The following is an 18,922-nucleotide window of genomic DNA, read 5'->3' on the forward strand; positions in this document are numbered from 1 at the left end:
TTATATCTGTCTACCTAGACCTCCACCACAACACTGGTTATATCTGTCTACCTAGACCTCCTCCACAACCCCGGTTATATCGGTCTACCTAGACCTCCACCACAACCCTGGTTATATCTGTCTACCTAGACCTCCTCCACAACCCCGGTTATATCGGTCTACCTAGACCTCCACAACACTGGTTATATCTGTCTACCTAGACCTCCTCCACAACCCCGGTTATATCGGTCTACCTAGACCTCCACCACAACCCTGGTTATATCTGTCTACCTAGACCTCCTCCACAACCCCGGTTATATCGGTCTACCTAGACCTCCACAACACTGGTTATATCTGTCTATCTAGACCTCCTCCACAACCCAAGTTATATCTGTCTACCTAGACCTCCACCACAACACTGGTTATATCTGTCTACCTAGACCTCCTCCACAACCCCGGTTATATCGGTCTACCTAGACCTCCACCACAACCCTGGTTATATCTGTCTACCTAGACCTCCTCCACAACCCCGGTTATATCGGTCTACCTAGACCTCCACAACACTGGTTATATCTGTCTACCTAGACCTCCTCCACAACCCCGGTTATATCGGTCTACCTAGACCTCCACAACCCTGGTTATATCTGTCTACCTAGACCTCCTCCACAACCCTGGTTATATCTGTTTACCTAGACCTCCTCCACAACCCTGGTTATATCTGTCTACCTAGACCTCCTCCACAACCCCGGTTATATCGGTCTACCTAGACCTCCTCCAATGAAGTCATTGTATCGTGGTTACAAATACAACAGGGGCGTGGTGTGGATAACAGCATGTTGTGTTGTTAACAACACCTGTTACTATCCAATGACTTCCCACACGTGGCTGATCAGTTATTATTTTGTGTGTTTTTCCATTCAGCGTCACTCCCAGGGAAATATAGTTTAGAGATACTAACTAACTCCCTTTAATAAATATGAACACGAATGACTGTATTAAGGAAGTAATTCAAATACGGAGCTATAATGTATGCTCAAAATATTTGGCAAATGATATTATTTTATACTAATACAATTGCTCAGAGAAATATATTTTGTTTAGGGGAGAGTGGGGGTAAATTGAACCAAAGGTGTTAAGTTAAGCCCCCTTGAACCGTTCTCATCCGATGGGTTTTGAAGAGGCGGCAAGGATTTTTACCATGGTCTTCTCACGATTCCTTGTGTCCTTTACTTGAAATCCTCTCCTTGCTTCCTACTGAAGTTGAGAGAGAAATGCGGGGAGAGGACAGATGGAAAGACTATATAATGACAGTCTTTAGAGTATGTGATTATTCCAGAACATATCGGTGCCTTGTAGCCTCATGAAACCAGACTGGGCACACTGAACACTCCATATATAGACCTGGTTATATAAGACTGAACATTATATAATAGAGTAAAACCAACTAGATTTGCCCTGCCAGTCATAAAGCCACGCGTCTCCGCGGTAACTAGTAATGAACACACATCTCCGTGGTAACTAGTAATAAACACAGACTGACGTCGTTGTGGAAAGACTAAATTACTTTATTTAAAATACAGATTTAGTGGTCACATCAAAAGGCACGTTTTTACATTTAGTAAATAAAATAATATTACTTCACTCTTATCAGCATTTACCATATCCATTACGTACAGTACTTTTAACTGATATAAATTTACTGGAGAAAAGCGTTACCTAGTCATTTAAAACTGACAAATGTATAAACATACAGTAAATATATAAACATGGATTCATAATAGTGATTATTCAATGTAAAACTACAAAACACAATACTTCTAATAAAATGTGTCAAAACCACATCTGGTCCAAAAGTGCAAAAGCATCCCTACGACAACTCAACTGGCACAGCATCCCTACCAACTGGCACAGCATCCCTATCAACTGGCACAGCATCCCTACCAACTGGCACAGCATCCCTACCAACTGGCACAGCATCCCTATCAACTGGCACAGCATCCCTACGACAACTCAACTGGCACAGCATCCCTATCAACTGGCACAGCATCCCTACGACAACTCAACTGGCACAGCATCCCTATCAACTGGCACAGCATCCCTACCAACTGGCACAGCATCCCTACCAACTGGCACAGCATCCCTATCAACTGGCACAGCATCCCTATCAACTGGCACAGCATCCCTACCAACTGGCACAGCATCCCTATCAACTGGCACAGCATCCCTACGACAACTCAACTGGCACAGCATCCCTATCAACTGGCACAGCATCCCTACCAACTGGCACAGCATCCCTACCAACTGGCACAGCATCCCTATCAACTGGCACAGCATCCCTACGACAACTCAACTGGCATAGCATCCCTACCAACTGGCACAGCATCCCTACGACAATTCAACTGGCACAGCATCCCTACGACAATTCAACTGGCACAGCATCCCTACCAACTGGCACAGCATCCCTACGACAACTCCACTGGCACAGCATCCCTATGGCAATTCAACTGGCACAGCATCCCTACCAACTGGCACAGCATCCCTACGACAACTCAACTGGCACAGCATCCCTACGACAACTCAACTGGCACAGCATCCCTACGACAACTTTAACTGGCACAGCATCCCTGCGACAATTCAACTGGCACAGCATCCCTACGACAACTCAACTGGCACAGCCACTTCGTATTTAGCTGAGGTATATGTCCAAACCAAACAGTGTCTGGGGTAATAATAACAGTCTGCACCTAAACGTAGTTTTGAGGCAGTTTCATGCTTGTCGTTGTGTCCGGCTTCATACAACCCCATTACAGAACTGCAGGGTCAAGTCGTCAGCAACTAGCCGGCAGTAGGCGGCCTAGTGGTTAGAGCGTTGGACTAGCAACCGTAAAAGTTGCAAGTTCATATCCCCCGAGCTGACAAGGTACAAATCTGTCGTTCTGCCCCTGAACAAGGCAGTTAACCTAGGACGTCATTGAAAATAATAATTTGTTCTTAACTGACTTGCCTAGTTAAATAAAGTGTATGGCATACCGCTGATCACTATGTCTATGGCATACCGCTGATCACTATGTCTATGGCACACTGCTGATCACTATGTCTATGGCACACTGCTGATCACTATGTCTATGGTATACCGCTGATCACTATGTCTATGGCATACCGCTGATCACAGTCAAATACAGTCAACATTTCCCTAGTGGAGCTAGGGAGGCTGTCTTTCCAAAGGCCAGGGAGACCAGCTGATCACATCAATTACAGTTGACATTTTAGATGAGAGCTTTCTATAGCCTGGGTACCAGTCTGTTTGTGTGACTATTTTGTGCGATTCCTTGTCCTGCCAAACAGATGATATGATAGCAAAGATCTGGGCCCAGGCTAAGTTTTTCAAGTCATCTTAGTAAATAAGGCGTATAAAGCCTTTAATTGGGCTTATTAGTTATTATAAGTTCAGTCATGATTGAAGTTTGACTGTCTGTTGGACAGGTTGCCATACAGCACCATACACACAGAAGATGTAACAAAACACTTTCCAACTACTGCATCAGTGTGTGTATGTAAAGTCTTTTGGAATTCAGGAATGCCAAGTGGTCACATGTTGAAATGTGTTCCAGAAGCTGTGTGTTCTAGAAGCTGTGTGTTCTAGAAGCTGTGTGTTCTAGACGCTGTGTGTTCTAGACGCTGTGTGTTCTAGAGCCGGAGCTGTTCCGTGTCCTCTTTAAGCGTTTGTGACTCCTGAGTGATGGGACCTCCCTCGCGGGTCTGCCCTAGGGCGGATGCGATGACGTCCACCGCCATGGAAGCGGTGCTCTCCACCGCCTCACGACTCGCCCCCAGGTCTGGGTTGACCTCAACAAGGTCCATCACTGACAACAACCCTGGAGATTAAACACAATCTATTAGTTTCAGTTCCTTTGGTAGAACGTTGCAGACAGAAATCAGAAATTTTACTTCAAACAAAGAAACTGGACGTCGAACAACGTTTCAGATCGAAATGTTACTTCCTAGACAACGTTTATATTCTCATCGTACCACAAGTATAAATATAATAAAGGTTACGTACCCACTATTCTCATCCTACCAAGAGTCGGCCATAACCTAGAGGAACTAAATCAAACATTCTAAACTCCTTGCACACAGAACTCCCAGCTGGTGATATAACCGAGTAGAACAATCCTTCTACACCAGACTGACAACATTACCTACATCCTTCATCCACAGAACACCCAGCTGGTGATATAACCGAGTAGAACAATCCTTCTACACCAGACTGACAACATTACCTACATCCTTCATCCACAGAACTCCCAGCTGGTGATATAACCGAGTAGAACAATCCTTCATTCCTACTTGAAGAAACTTCTCCAAGTTTAACGACAGACCTTCCCTCCTTATTTCTTCTGAATGTGTTTGTGTGACAGTTTCTTTGTTTGAAGTAAAAATTTCTGATCATTATCCATGTATTTCAGTGTCTATGTGTAACAGTTTAGACCTTACGTCCGTCCCCTCTCCCCGACCCGGGCGCGAACCAGGGACGCTCTGCACACGTCAACAGTCACCCCTCGAAGCATCGTTACCCATCGCTCCACAAAAGCCGCGGCCCTTGCAGAGCAAAGGGGGAACCACTACTTCAAGGTCTCAGAGCGAGTGACGTCACCAATTGAAATGCTATTAGCGCGCACCACCGCTAACTAGCTAGCAATTTCACATCGGCTACGTGTGGCTGCCATGTGAATATATATATTTTTTAAACTCCCTCTTCTCAAAACAGAATAATTATAGCCCTAACATACCTGTGTTGTGGATCATTATAGCCCTAACATACCTGTGTTGTGGATCATTATAGCCCTAACATACCTGTGTTGTGGATCATTATAGCCCTAACATACCTGTGTTGTGGATCTCCTCTGTGATCCAGATTCCTTCTCTTTAAGTCAGACCTCCGTTTACTGGTGTTCCTGTGTTGTGGATCATTATAGCCCTAACATACCTGTGTTGTGGATCTCCTCTGTGATCCAGATTCCTTCTCTGTAGGTCAGTCCTCCGTTCACTGGTGTTCCTGTGGCGGGGGCCAAAGACGGGTCCATCGCATCAATGTCAAAACTCAGATGGATCGGCCGCTGCTTCCTGTTGGACAAGAGAAGAAGAAAACGGGTTCGGAATACAGTTCGGCGAATCAACTTTCAACTCAAATTCAACTGTCAACTGAATGCATCCAAATTGTCAACTAAATACATCCAAACGATCAACCACAATGGCTAAATACATCCAAACTATCGACCACAATGGTATGGTGTAATTAAATGACCTTGACAAGAGGTGGTGGAAAGTGACTTCCATGACTCTCTGGATGCCGAGCCTGTCGATGTCTCTCATTGTGAAGTACTGGACACCCAAGTCCTTCAGGATGTCGCTGTGAGGAGAAAGGAGAGTAGAATGTCATTAGTATCATGTCTGGAAGTATATTTGGATGTAAATAAAAAATAAGTCAATTCATATTTGAGTCAGTTAGCAGACAATCTTATCCAGATCAACTTTACTATCAGAATACAGAAACACAAAGACGAAACCAAGTGACTGTGGTTTACCTGTGGTATGACTGGTATGTGGTTGTCCCACCTAGCTACCTTAAGTTGAATGCACTGTGAGTCACTCTGGATAAGAGTATCTGCTAATGACTAAAATGTAATGGAAGTGTATACTACTGCTACAATACACAACAGATATAAGTTTGTTTGTTTATTTGCATTGTTTGTAACTTATTATTTTTTAAAAACTTATTTTGTACATAATTTTGCCACTACCGTCTCTTATGACCGAAAATAACTTCTAGACATCAGGACTGCGATTACTCAGCATGGACTAGCAGAATCATTTTTTTGCCTTTAATGAGTCTGACGAGCCCGACGCGAACAATATACTGCTTTCTCGGGAACAGGCCCAGATCCCCGTGATTTGCGTGAAGAGGAGGAAGAGAAAAAGGGGCAAGAAGGCAGGCTGCCATCTGAGAATTCCTAGGCGATTGAATAAACCGCCACTTCCTTCCATTCTGCTAGCAAACGTTCAATCTTTGGAGAATAAAATAGAAGACCTACGTGGAAGATTAAACTACCAACGGGACATTCACAACTGTAATATCTTAAGCTTCACGGAGTCGTGGCTGAACGACGACATTATCAACATACAGCTAGCTGGCTGTTATACACTGTACCGGCAGGATAGAACAGCGGCGTCTGGTAAGACAAGGGGCGGTGGACTATGTATTTTTGTAAATAACAGCTGGTGCACGATATCTAAGGAAGTCTCGAGCTATTGCTCGCCTGAGGTAGAGTTTCTCATGATAAGCTTTAGACCACACTATCTACCTAGAGAGAGTTTTCATCTGTGTTTTTTGTAGCTGTCTACATACCACCACAGACTGAGGTTGGCACTAAGACAGCATTGAATGAGCTGTATTATAAGCAAACAAGAAAACGCTCACCCAGAGGCGGCGAACCATCATTGATTACAGCTCAGCGTTCAACACCATAGTGCCCTCAAAGCTCATCAATAAGCTAAGGACCTTGGAACTAAACACCTCCCTCTACAACTGGATCCTGGACTTCCTGACGGGCCGCCCCCAGGTGGTAAGGGTAGGTAACAACACATCCACCACGCTGATCCTCAACACAGGGGAACCCTCAGGGGTGCGTGCCCAGCCCCCTCCTGTACTCCCTGTTCACTCATGACTGCACAGCCAGGCACGTCTCCAACACCATCATTAAGTTTGCAGATGACACAACAGTGGTAGGCCTTATCACCGACAACGACGAGACAGCCTATAGAGAGGAAGTCAGAAACCTGGCAGTGTGTTGCCAGGACAACAACCTCTCCCTCAACGTGATCAAGACAAAGCAGATGATTGTGGACTACAGGAAAAGGAGGACCGAGCACGCCCCCATTCTCATCGACAGGGCTGCAGTTGAGCAGGTTGAGAGCTTCAAGTTCCTTGGTGTCCACATCACCAACAAACTATCATGGTCCAAGCACACCAAGACAGTCTTGAAGAGGGCACGACAAAACCTATTCCCCCTCAGGAAACTGAAAATATTTGGCATGGGTCCTCAGATCCTCAAAAGGTTCTACAGCTGCACCATCGAGAGCATTCTGACTGGTTGACTATTTTCATCCCCCCCCCCCCTATTTTACACCACTGCTGCTCTCTGTTATCATCTATGCATAGTCACTTTAATAACTCTACCTACATGTACATATTACCTCAACTAACCGGTGTCCCCGCACATTGACTCTGTACCGGTACAACCCTGTCTATAGTCTCGCTATTGTTATTTTACTGCTCCTCTTTAATTACTTGTTACTTTTATCTCTTATTCTTATCTGTATTTTATTTAAACTGCATTTGTTGGTTAGGGGCTTTTCAGAAAGCATTTCACTGTACGTTCTACACCTGTTGTAATCCGCTATACTACTATATTACTATACTACTATACTACTATACTACTACTTAAACCAAGGGTTTTAACTGTGTGTTATAATCCAGATTATTGTACTTAGTAGTGTACAGAGAAGTGTACTTACTACTCTCCCGGGTCTACGTCTCTCAGGCCAATGTAGACCAGGTCTTTAGCCGACAGGAAGGGCTTCACCCAGGAGAACCCTGGGAGCTCTGGCATCTACAGACAACAATAACAAGGAGGTGAGTATCAGGGCAGAGGAGTTTTACTGTCGTAAAGTGTAGCCTTGTTGTAGTGAGAATATAGCCTGCTCCCAGAACATGACATGCCAATAGGAGTAGGTTATACAGCACAAACAGATCTGGGAACAGGCTTGTCCTGAGACATGGCTGTAGACTCCTATGGTATCTAAAAGAAGGCTAGGCAGCACGAACAGATCTGGGAACAGGCTTGTCCTGAGACATGGCTGTAGACTCCTATGGTATCTTAAAGAAGGTTATGCAGCACGAACAGATCTGGGACCAGGCAGATAGTTATAATAGTCTACAGGCATGTCTCAGGGGAAGAACCAGGCTAGTGAGAATGCCCCAAGGCCCCGTTCTCTGACCTTGTTCTGCAGCTCTTTGAGCATGAAGGCCACCGACTGTCCGTGGAGGTTGCCTGAGGGAGAGGTGAAGGGCGTGTTTATGTCAGCGTGGGCGTCGACCCAGATCAGACACAGGTCAGGACACTGCTTGGCGTGGCCTTCCACTGAACCAATGGCCAGGCTGCGAGGAGAGAGATCAGGAAGTGAGTTAGTATCCAATCACCATTATTCGACCCTCCCTGGGAACACTGACCTATATGTTGTCCCTATCATAAAGAAGCTGCTTACCCAGTTTACTCTCGCTGTGTCTAGGGTCCTAAGCCTAATACTTCATTTCCTAACACTGTCAACGTTGACAGTTCTATAAGTCGCTGTTGCTAAAATAACCACAGTGTTCTCCGAGAACATGAAGGGTTGTTGTTGTGATGTGTACCTGTGGTCTCCTCCCAGCATGATGGTAGTGTGTCCGGCTCCCACCGCGTTGCTGACGGCCCCTGACAGCAGTTTGTTAGCTCTGCCCACAGTGCGAGGGAAGGGGACGTGCATGTAGGGCTCGTCCTTCTCCAGATACTGGAAGCTCAGGTCTCCGAAGTCATGCACTGGGTAATCTGCACAATGAAATCACATAACTGTCATGCACTGGGTAATCTGCACAATGAAATCACATAAATGTCATGCACTGGGTAATCTGCACAATGAAATCACATAAATGTCATGCACTGGGTAATCTGCACAATGAAATCACATAAATGTCATGCACTGGGTAATCTGCACAATGAAATCACATAAATGTCATGCACTGGGTAATCTGCACAATGAAATCACATAAATGTCATGCACTGGGTAATCTGCACAATGAGATTAAATAAATGTCATGCACTGGGTAATCTGCACAATGAGATTAAATAAATGTCATGCACTGGGTAATCTGCACAATGAAATCACATAAATGTCATGCACTGGGTAATCTGCACAATGAAATCACATAAATGTCATGCACTGGGTAATCTGCACAATGAAATCACATAAATGTCATGCACTGGGTAATCTGCACAATGAAATCACATAACTGTCATGCACTGGGTAATCTGCACAATGAAATCACATAAATGTCATGCACTGGGTAATCTGCACAATGAGATTAAATAAATGTCATGCACTGGGTAATCTGCACAATGAGATTAAATAAATGTCATGCACTGGGTAATCTGCACAATGAAATTAAATAAATGTCATGCACTGGGTAATCTGCACAATGAAATTAAATAAATGTCATGCACTGGGTAATCTGCACAATTAAATTAAATAAATGTCATGCACTGGGTAATCTGCACAATGAAATTAAATAAATGTCATGCACTGGGTAATCTGCACAATGAAATCACATAAATGTCTGCATGAGGAAATTAAAGCTATTTTTTATATTCATTATTGTTTTTAAAAAATGGATTAAACTGGATTAATTTAACAGCAAATGGAGGAACATTGCTCATGGCTAAGTGCATAACTGATGGATTCCTGAGACCTAGAAGGATCTAGACCCCAGATCGAGAAACAGGCCTTGGCTTTTCTGGGTTTGTTGGACGGACGCTGCTTTCAGAGCTTGTTGTGTTGAAGGGATGTGAGTTTGTGGCCCAGACGGTTGTGGCAGAATTTTCACTGTCACATTAAGCTACACACACACATACATACATATATATATATACATACATACATACATACACATATACAGTTGAAGTCTGAGGTTTTTCAACCACTCCACAAATGTCTTGTTAACAAACTATAGTTTTGGCAAGTCAGTTAGGACATCTACTTTGTGCATGACACAAGTCATTTTTTTCCAACAATTGTTTACAGACAGATTATTTCAATTCCAGTGGGTCAGAAGTTTACATACACTAAGTTGACTGTGCCTTAAACCAGCTTGGAAAATTCCAGAAAATTATGTCATGGCTTTAGAAGCTTCTGATAGGCTGAGTCAATTGGAGGTGTACCTGTGGATGTATTTCAAGGCCAACCTTCAAACTCAGTGACTCTTTGCTTGACATCATGGGAAAATCAAAAGAAATCAGCCAAGACCTCAGAAAAAAATTGTAGACCTCCACAAGTCTGGTTCCTACTTCGGAGCAATTTCTAAACTCCTGAAGGTACAAACAATAGTACGCAAGTATAAACACGATGGGACCAAGCAGCCGTCATACCGCTCAGGAAGGAGACGTGTTCTGTCTCCTAGAGATGAACATACTTTGGTGTGAAAAGTGCAAATCAATCCCAGAACAACAGCAAATGACCTTGTGAAGATGCTGAGGAAACAGGTACAAAGTATCTATATCCACAGTAAAACGAGTCCTATTTCGACATAACCTGAAAGGCCGCTCAGCAAGAAAGAAGCCACTGCTACAAAACCGCCATAAAAATGCCAGACTTCGGTTTGCAACTACACATGGGGACAAAGATCGTACTTTTTAGAAAAATGTCCTCTGGTCTGATGAAACAAAAATGGAAAAGTTTGGCCTTAATGACCATCGTTATGTTTGGAGGAAAAAGGGGGAGGCTTGCAAGCCGAAGAACACCATCCCAACCGTGAAGCACGGGGGTAGCAGCATCATGTTGTGGGGGTGCTTTGCTGCAGGAGGGACTGGTGCACTTCACAAAATAGATGGCATCACGAGGCAGGAAAATTATGTGGATATATTGAAGCAACATCTCAAGATATCAGTCAGGAGTTAAAGCTTGGTCGCAAATGGGTCTTCCAAATGGACAATGACCCCAAGCATACTTCCAACGTTGTGGCAAAATGCCTTATTAAGGCCCTGACCTCAACCCTATAGAACATTTGTGGGCAGAACTGAAAAAGCGTGTGCGAGCAAGGAGGCCTACAAACCTGACTCAGTTACACCAGCTCTGTCAGGAGGAATGGGCCAAAATTCACACAACTTATTGTGGGAAGCTTGTGGAAGGCTACCCGAAACTTTTGAGCCAAGTTAAAGAATTTAAAGGCAATGCTACCAAATACTAATTGAGTGTATGTAAACCTCTGACCCACTGGGAATGTGATGAAAGAAATAAAAGCTGAAATAAATAATTCTCTCTACTATTATTCTGACATTTCACATTCTTAAACTAACGTGATCCTAACAGACCTAAGACAGGCAATTAATTTTTAATAGGATGAAATGTCAGGAATTTTGAAAAACGGAGTTTAAATGAATTTGGCTAAGGTGCATGTAAACTTCTGACTTCAACTGTATATATATTTTTTTAACCTTTATTTAACTAGGCAAGTCAGTTAAGAACAAATTCTTAGTTACAATGACGGCCTACAGGGGAACAGTAGGTTAACTGCCTTGCTCAGGGGAAGAACGATAGATTTTTACCTTGTCAGCTCAGGGATTCGATCCAGCAACCTTTCGGGTTACTGGCCCAACTCTCTAACCACTAGGTTACTCGCCACCCCAAAGGGTCTTTCTCCAGGCTCTGATGTCCAACCCCCTCTACCCTTGCTCTCTTTACACCCCCTCCCCCTCTCATAGCATCTCTGATTGCCCGAGACGGAGTCATTCAAGCTGTCGCTGGAACCCCTGTATGTCTGACTGGGCACTACTTTCCACGTGTCCCATTTCCCATGTGTGTCCTCTCAGGTTTCTCCAAGACAAGATCACCTCCCTGCTACCACTGCTACGGTTGCGACGAAATTGAGTTGCAATGCACCCCAATCTACTAGTATCGGCACCTCGGACTAATGACTTACGAGTTGAAGTCAACAAGGGATTTGAAACAACATCTGTGGGTGACAATATTCCACTGGATTGGTGGGTGTAGAGTTACTTAGCTGATCAAGACCAATGTGGTACCTCGTTATGTCTAACACACCCCCATGTTACCATCTTAGACCGCTGGACAGGAATAGCTGAATCCTGTACTCGGGAGGGGGTGGGGCATCTCTGTTCATGCAATCATGATCTAATACAGTTATGTATTTACACTTGACACAACGTCAGTGATATTCGATGCAGTTCAAAGGGATGTTTCCCCATCTTGACAAAGTGCACAATGACTGAACATCTCTGTCTTCAATGACTGAACATCTCAGTCTTCAATGACTGAACATCTCAGTCTTCAATGACTGAACATCTCAGTCTTCAATGACTGAACATCTCAGTCTTCTAGATATTAAAGGAGGATTTTCCTTGTTGCCAAATCAGAAAAAAAGTTAATTTACTTTTCGTTTTTTTTGTTTTTAATAAACGTCTCATCTCAGCAGTTTAAGTCCCCGTTTTCAAACAACTGAAATAGCACTATATTACATATCGAGTGAATGATTTTACAAGAGATCATGAGTCATATCAACAAGGCACGTGCTTGGACACAACAGGAGATGAACAGAGCATTGTTCTCAAAGATTGACTAAAGGCCTTAAGGATGAGTAAACCGGAACATTTTCTTCCCAATGAGCTGCAAGTTACAACAGAGGTCACAAATACTTATAAATGTACCAGTAGTCTGGGCTCATATAAAACTAAAAATAAAAGCACTTAAATGCCATAAAATCCTCTTGGACTTGTGTATTTAAAAATGTTGGTGTTTCTTATGGGGTTTGATGTCTTGTTAAAAGTATGCCAGTGGTCCACATCCGACAACAGAGAGAGAGAGAGAGAGAAAACACACCATCTAAAGATAGGCTTCTCATATTACACCACAGACCGTCTCTGGGAATGGTTGACTGGGTGGGACGGTTGATTGGGTAACTGCCCCAAAAAAAAAGCACCTTGTCGTGCCATGAGTGCAAGCTGTTGATCTGTCCCACAGCTGAGTGCTCAGGGATGAGATGAAGCTAAGATTACAGGAAATGACTTGCACATTCCAGAACTGAACCTGGCGTTCTCTACACTGGAACATTTGTGTCTCACTTAAACGTTTACACTCAACTAGATGTAGGCATGCTGCACTTCATTCAGATGTGTTGTGTGTGCTGAGAACTTGCCATTCCCTGGGACATCATAGGACTCGCTATTTATGACCTGACAATAATCCCATTGGTTAAGAAGTGGAATCATCTTGTCTGAGGAAATGAATGAGCCTCTGCTAAGACCCGGTCCATATAGTGTCCTTAGGCAGACAAGTAGCCTCACACATGGACAATGTTCTACGATTTACCAACTTACTGCTCTACTCTTTTGCTGAGAAAAACTCGTTATGTGTGGCATCCCTAGCCTAGCCTAGCCTATGTAGATTATTTTATATTTTCACAATTAAGATCTGACCCTTTTAATTATTTAATTATGAAGTATTTGGAAGTGTAAGAATATTGTCTGAGGCAATTTGTGCCCATGGTTTACTCTGGATTGGAACACAATCTGTATATTACCAAAGACATTAACGTTACAGTATGCAGTCACGTGGAGCCGGATGGGTGATATAATCTCACTGTTAGGCTTACACAAACTATTTTTTTCGTTTCATCTTTCAAACATTCAAGACAGCGATAGGGCCTCCAATGAATATATTATAGTCGCGAGCGTACAAAGGGAGAGCTGTAGTCCTACATGGGAGGAGAGAGTTCGCTTTTTCGGGGAAGGTTCTGTATGTGCGTAAGGCGTGACGACAGCAGAGACTTGCTCATTCTTTCTCGCCCATGTGGCCCAATAAAACCGCTCTTTTACCGTTCTATTTACGAGATAATAATCGTTTTAGATTAAAAATAAATAAATACATCTGTTTAGATCGCAGGCATTCAAGGTCTAAACAATATCCTAAATATGATTGTTTTCTTTGTTTGGCAACATTAGCTTAGACCCATTTATTGTAAAAGACTGATGTAATACATAATGCTTTACTTCCCGTAATAGAAGGAAAAGAGGAAGCAGCTCTCACATAAACCATTAACCTATTTCAAGGTTAGAATACGTTTTATACACAATTATTTTAATCCACCAGCACATTTCTAAGTTTGTTTTATAATTTTAAGATTTTCCATCACTTACCCAGATGTGAAAGTCTCTCGATCAGACCAGCATCTCTGATGGCTTTGGGTCCATTTTCCACCCCTCCCCTTTTCTAAAAGAAAAAACGACAACGTTCAATAATTCTGGTAAACGAAATAGCCCAATCAAATAATCATTAAATAAATGAATCCTAATAGTATATGAGCTTTTTCCTTACCTGTCCTTTTGAGAATGGTGCTCCTAAAACAGCCACAGAATGCGCTCTGCTCTGACAGGTATTGTTGAGTTGCGTCCGTAGGAGACGACACAGTGGCCCTCTTAATGTCATGTTTAAATCCTATTTAATTTATCCGTTAACTTCAAAATAATTGATAACAGCCGTTTAACGACCAAGGCTGCGATTCAAAAGGTCTTCTGTAGGATCCCCCCTCTCTCTTATGATGTTGATGCTCTACCGGGGGCTGGTCTTATGCTCCCCTTTGATCTCATTAATATTCATGAGAGGATGCCAAGAGCACGATCAACTGAAATGTGTAATCCTTCATTTGTTTCTAAGCATCACTGGGCCGTATAATTATAATTATAATTAATATTATTTTTAAACCCCAAATCATGATTGAACCTTTATTTAATTAGGCACGTCAGTTAATTAAGAACAAATTACTATTTACAATGACGGCCTACACAGGACAAACCTCATTGGGGAACGTGCGTCAATACCACATGCCACACCTTCGCACAAGCCAATGAGATGAGTCCAATAGATGGGTTTGTTCCGAAGGAGTGTCTCGTGTTTCTGAAACGCACCCATGATCCCGCAATTTCGCAGGGGCGGAAATTTCCACCAACACAGCAAACTGCGGTTGCCAAACATGTTGCTTGACCTCGATGTCTGCTTTCCATAGTTGTGAAAAACATATTAGATATCAGTCTGTACCCTCTGTTTACTTGCATTGGAGTGCGACCGATTGACCATATACCAATTTGCTCTTTCAATAAGCCTGTTTTTTTTTTTTAGGGGGGGGGGGGGGGGGGGGGCTAGGATAGGCTTATTAAAATAGCAAATAGGTATATTTTTATTATGGGCTATACAGTAAAAGTCAACCATTGTTTTATTTTGTGGAAATACAATAATTTAGATGAATTGTGTTGTTGTTATTGAAGAACATAATGTAACAGAACGTTGCCCATGGGTACAGCTTCTCATCACCTAAATACAGTGGTTTGTGTCTGTTCTGTTGACATGTTATGGAGCAAAAACATGAAACAAACTAAACGGTGGTATGGGGCCAGGGTACCGTACTATATATAATAAACAGGGGTATTTTGGACCGGTATGTACCCCTGTCGCCCCCAAGTGTTGAACAATTGTAAACGTTTTAATTTATGTTTCAATGGCATATCCCACAATGCATTGCAAAAAACACAGGTCCTTGTTAGAGGCATAACGTAGCTAGCAAGTTAGCCATTGAAAGACCGATCAAATATCGTTCATATAGTAATTTAGACTGACTTATATGAAAACAGATATAATACGTTGGTTACAAGAGTACATTGTGTGCACGACGCCTGTTTTCAGGTATGTTAACACTAAACTATTTTAGTAAATAGTCCATAACGTTAGCTAGCTAGCTAACTTGCGTGGTAGCGGTGGTATCTACCAGCCAGCAGGGAATGTGAACTAGCAGGGAATGTGAAATCAATGTTGTTGTATTGATTAGCTAACCAGCCAGTATATAGAATTTAACCTTCTATGTGGAATGTTTAAATGCATGGCTTTTTTTTTAGGTTGTGTAGGCTAACCAAATACCTAAGGATAGCAGTAACATAAGCTAGCCGGTATAGCCAGCCTAGCTAGTTTATCCCCGCAGGCCAGAATCTATCCATGGGTACCCCCATGGTAGTCCCTAAACCTGTGCGTCTCTTCTTGTTCCCCCAGGTCACTCCACCTCCCAAGATGTCGTACCCCCCTCACCTGAACCGCCTCCCCCAGTTGCCCCCCGGGATTCGCCCTCCCCACTTCGCAGGGTTCCCCCAGGGAGTCCCAGCAGGTGGGTTAAAGTCTAGTAGAGCTGTGCAATATGGACAAATATCCATAGCGCAAAAAAATTGCCTGAATTGATGCGATAACGATACATGGAACGTTTATAACATTAATGTGCACCACCGTAAAACATAATAATATATATTTCAAACAACTAGTTTGTTGTAGTCATTTTGAATTATTTTATCTTTATTTAACTAGGCAAGTCAGTTAAGAACAAATTCTTATTTTTCAATGACGGCCTAAGAACAGTGGGTTAACTGCCTTGTTCAGGGGCAGAACGACAGATTTGTACCTTGTCAGCTCGGGGGTTTGAACTTGCAACCTTCCGGTTACTAGTCCAACGCTCTAACCACTACCGCCCCTCATCAATTGTCCCATTAACAATCACCCATATTAGCAAACATATTTCATTAAATATCAGAACATTCTTCGTCCACTTTAAGGGATATTGACATTCAGCTCTCCCGAGGGGAGAGTTTGAAGGTGATAGATTATGATGATGTCTCTCGGTTTTCTTCCAGGTACACCCATGATTCCAGTCCACATGGGGATAATGACCTCTGCACCTACGGTGAGCTTGAACTGTTATTAACACACACACACACACACACACACACACACACACACACACACACAGGTATACATTCATCACACTGGCTGGCAGACAACTCTATTTCCTAATGTGTGTATTGTGTTGTAATGCAGGTCCTGGTTCCTACCACAGTGTCTATGGTCCAGAAGCCTCCTGCTCAGAGGAAAGAGCTGAACCCAGTCAGAGCCAAGGAGAACCAGGAGGGGGGCAGTGGTCCCACCACCACAGTGTTTGTAGGGAACATCTCCGAGAAGGCTTCAGACATGCTGGTCAGACAGCTGCTAGCGGTAAGCAAGCCTGGGATTGGAAACACGGGTTGGAATTTTATATAGAAATAATACTTTTGTTCAGCTTAACCAAGTCTCACACACGGGGGTTAAAGCTCTCAGTCACACAGAGGGGGGGGTGTGGAGATCACACAGAGGGGGGGTGTGGAGATCACACACGGGGGTTAAAGCTCTCAGTCACTGTGACGGATTTCCGTCATATGGATTCTGGAGAGGTCGTTTTTGAGATCACACAGAGGGGGGGTGTGGAGATCACACAGAGGGGGGGTGTGGAGATCACACAGAGGGGGGGTGTGGAGATCACACAGAGGGGGGGTGTGGAGATCACACAGAGGGGGGGTGTGGAGATCACACAGAGGGGGGGTGTGGAGATCACACAGAGGGGGGGTGTGGAGATCACACAGAGGGGGGGTGTGGAGATCACACAGAGGGGGGTGTGGAGATCACACAGAGGGGGGTGTGGAGATCACACAGAGGGGGGTGTGGAGATCACACAGAGGGGGGGGTGTGGAGATCACACAGAGGGGGGTGTGGAGATCACACAGAGGGGGGGGTGTGGAGATCACACAGAGGGGGGTATGGAGATCACACAGAGGGGGTATGGAGATCACATAGCCTAATACAGAAGCATGTCTGTTCTACAAAATATATTCCTGAATAAATATATTCCCTTTATTAAATATACTCCCGAATAAATATAATCCCTTTATTAAATATAATCCCAAATATATTCCCTTTATTAAATATATTCCGAAATAAATATATTCCCTTTATTAAATATATTCCTGAAATAAATATAATCCCTTTATTAAATATATTCCCTTTATTAAATATAATCCCGAATAAATATATTCCCTTTATTAAATATAATCCCAAATAAATATATTCCCTTTATTAAATATAATCCTGAATAAATATATTCCCTTTATTAAATATATTCCTGAAATAAATATATTCCCTTTATTAAATATAATCCCAAATAAATATATTCCCTTTATTAAATATAATCCTGAATAAATATATTCCCTTTATTAAATATATTCCTGAAATAAATATATTCCCTTTATTAAATATAATCCCAAATAAATATATTCCCTTTATTAAATATATTCCCAAATAAATATATTCCCTAATGTGTTCTCAAATATGACATTTTCTCTGTTACGCTGTGTGCACGGCACTGACATGCATGATTGTTGCTGACACTCCGGTGTTCAGATGAAAGGAATTAAACCATCTGTAATGCTTACCACGCGGCGCTCCACTCAGACAGTGGTGTGTAGCCTAATGTAGCCTGCTGGCAAAGTCATTCAAAGCCTCTACTTTATCACTCAGGTCTCAGGATGTACCTTTCCAGTCGACTATATTTTTGCATATAATGTTGTTATTAAGAACAAACTTGGACAACCCTATAGAATAGTTGGCCTGTTTACTTAGTCGACTTGTTCAATGCCAGATAAATATTCCTATCGAGGAGCATTGAAGTTGCAAGAGCCAACCCTGTTCCTGGAGAGATACCTACTGTAGGTTGACATCTATCTAGTCCAGGGCTCTCCAACCCTGTTCCTGGAGAGATACCTACTGTAGGTTGACATCTATCTAGTCCAGAGCTCTCCAACCCTGTTCCTGGAGAGATACCTACTGTAGGTTTACATCTATCTAGGCAAGGGCTCTCCAACCCTGTTCCTGGAGAGAGACCCTCCTGTAGGTTTACATCTATCTAGTCCAGGGCTCTCCAACCCTGTTCCTGGAGAGATACCTACTGTAGGTTTACATCTATCTAGGCAAGGGCTCTCCAACCCTGTTCCTGGAGAGAGACCCTCCTGTAGGTTTACATCTATCTAGTCCAGGGCTCTCCAACCCTGTTCCTGGAGAGATACCCACTGTAGGTTTACATCTATCTAGTCCAGGGCTCTCCAACCCTGTTTCTGGAGAGATACCTACTGTAGGTTGACATCTATCTAGTCCAGGGCTCTCCAACCCTGTTCCTGGAGAGATACCCACTGTAGGTTTACATCTATCTAGTCCAGGGCTC

At 43.1% G+C, this 18,922-nt stretch overlaps 2 protein-coding genes across 3 annotated transcripts in view; one reads left to right on the forward strand and one right to left on the reverse strand.

The window, feature by feature from the left end:
- Positions 1-1,522: 1,522 nt before the first annotated feature.
- LOC110498289 (arginase-2, mitochondrial) lies at positions 1,523-14,420 on the reverse strand. Its single transcript, XM_021574918.2, has 8 exons — positions 14,179-14,420; positions 14,001-14,073; positions 8,450-8,624; positions 8,038-8,197; positions 7,555-7,649; positions 5,285-5,389; positions 4,967-5,103; positions 1,523-3,854 (listed from the first exon to the last, which is right to left on the reverse strand). Exons 1-8 carry the CDS (start codon positions 14,287-14,289, stop codon positions 3,667-3,669), a joined length of 1,044 nt encoding a protein of 347 aa, XP_021430593.2. The 5' UTR covers positions 14,290-14,420; the 3' UTR covers positions 1,523-3,666.
- Positions 14,421-15,362: 942 nt separating this feature from the next.
- The window catches only part of LOC110514319 (RNA-binding protein 25), a 70,642-nt gene continuing 67,082 nt past the window's right edge, over positions 15,363-18,922 (forward strand). For both annotated transcript variants that reach the window (XM_036955366.1, XM_036955367.1), the window contains exons 1-4: positions 15,363-15,540; positions 15,901-16,012; positions 16,530-16,579; positions 16,714-16,887. In XM_036955366.1, coding sequence (XP_036811261.1) covers positions 15,919-16,012; positions 16,530-16,579; positions 16,714-16,887 — 318 coding nt within the window. In that variant the 5' untranslated portion in view covers positions 15,363-15,540; positions 15,901-15,918. The remainder of the gene's footprint in view (positions 15,541-15,900; positions 16,013-16,529; positions 16,580-16,713; positions 16,888-18,922) is intronic.

The sequence above is a fragment of the Oncorhynchus mykiss genome, chromosome 19 (assembly GCF_013265735.2).
Source record: "Oncorhynchus mykiss isolate Arlee chromosome 19, USDA_OmykA_1.1, whole genome shotgun sequence".
NCBI lineage: Eukaryota > Metazoa > Chordata > Actinopteri > Salmoniformes > Salmonidae > Oncorhynchus > Oncorhynchus mykiss.

Coding starts and splice junctions, on each gene's coding strand:
- LOC110498289 (XM_021574918.2), bottom strand. CDS start 14,289: ATGACATTAAGAGGGCCACTGTGTCGTCTCCTACGGACGCAACTCAAC. Junction 8,625..14,000: donor CGAGAGACTTTCACATCTGG/GTAAGTGATGGA, acceptor TTCATTGTGCAG/ATTACCCAGTGCATGACTTC. Junction 7,650..8,037: donor TCAAAGAGCTGCAGAACAAG/GTCAGAGAACGG, acceptor TGTTGTCTGTAG/ATGCCAGAGCTCCCAGGGTT.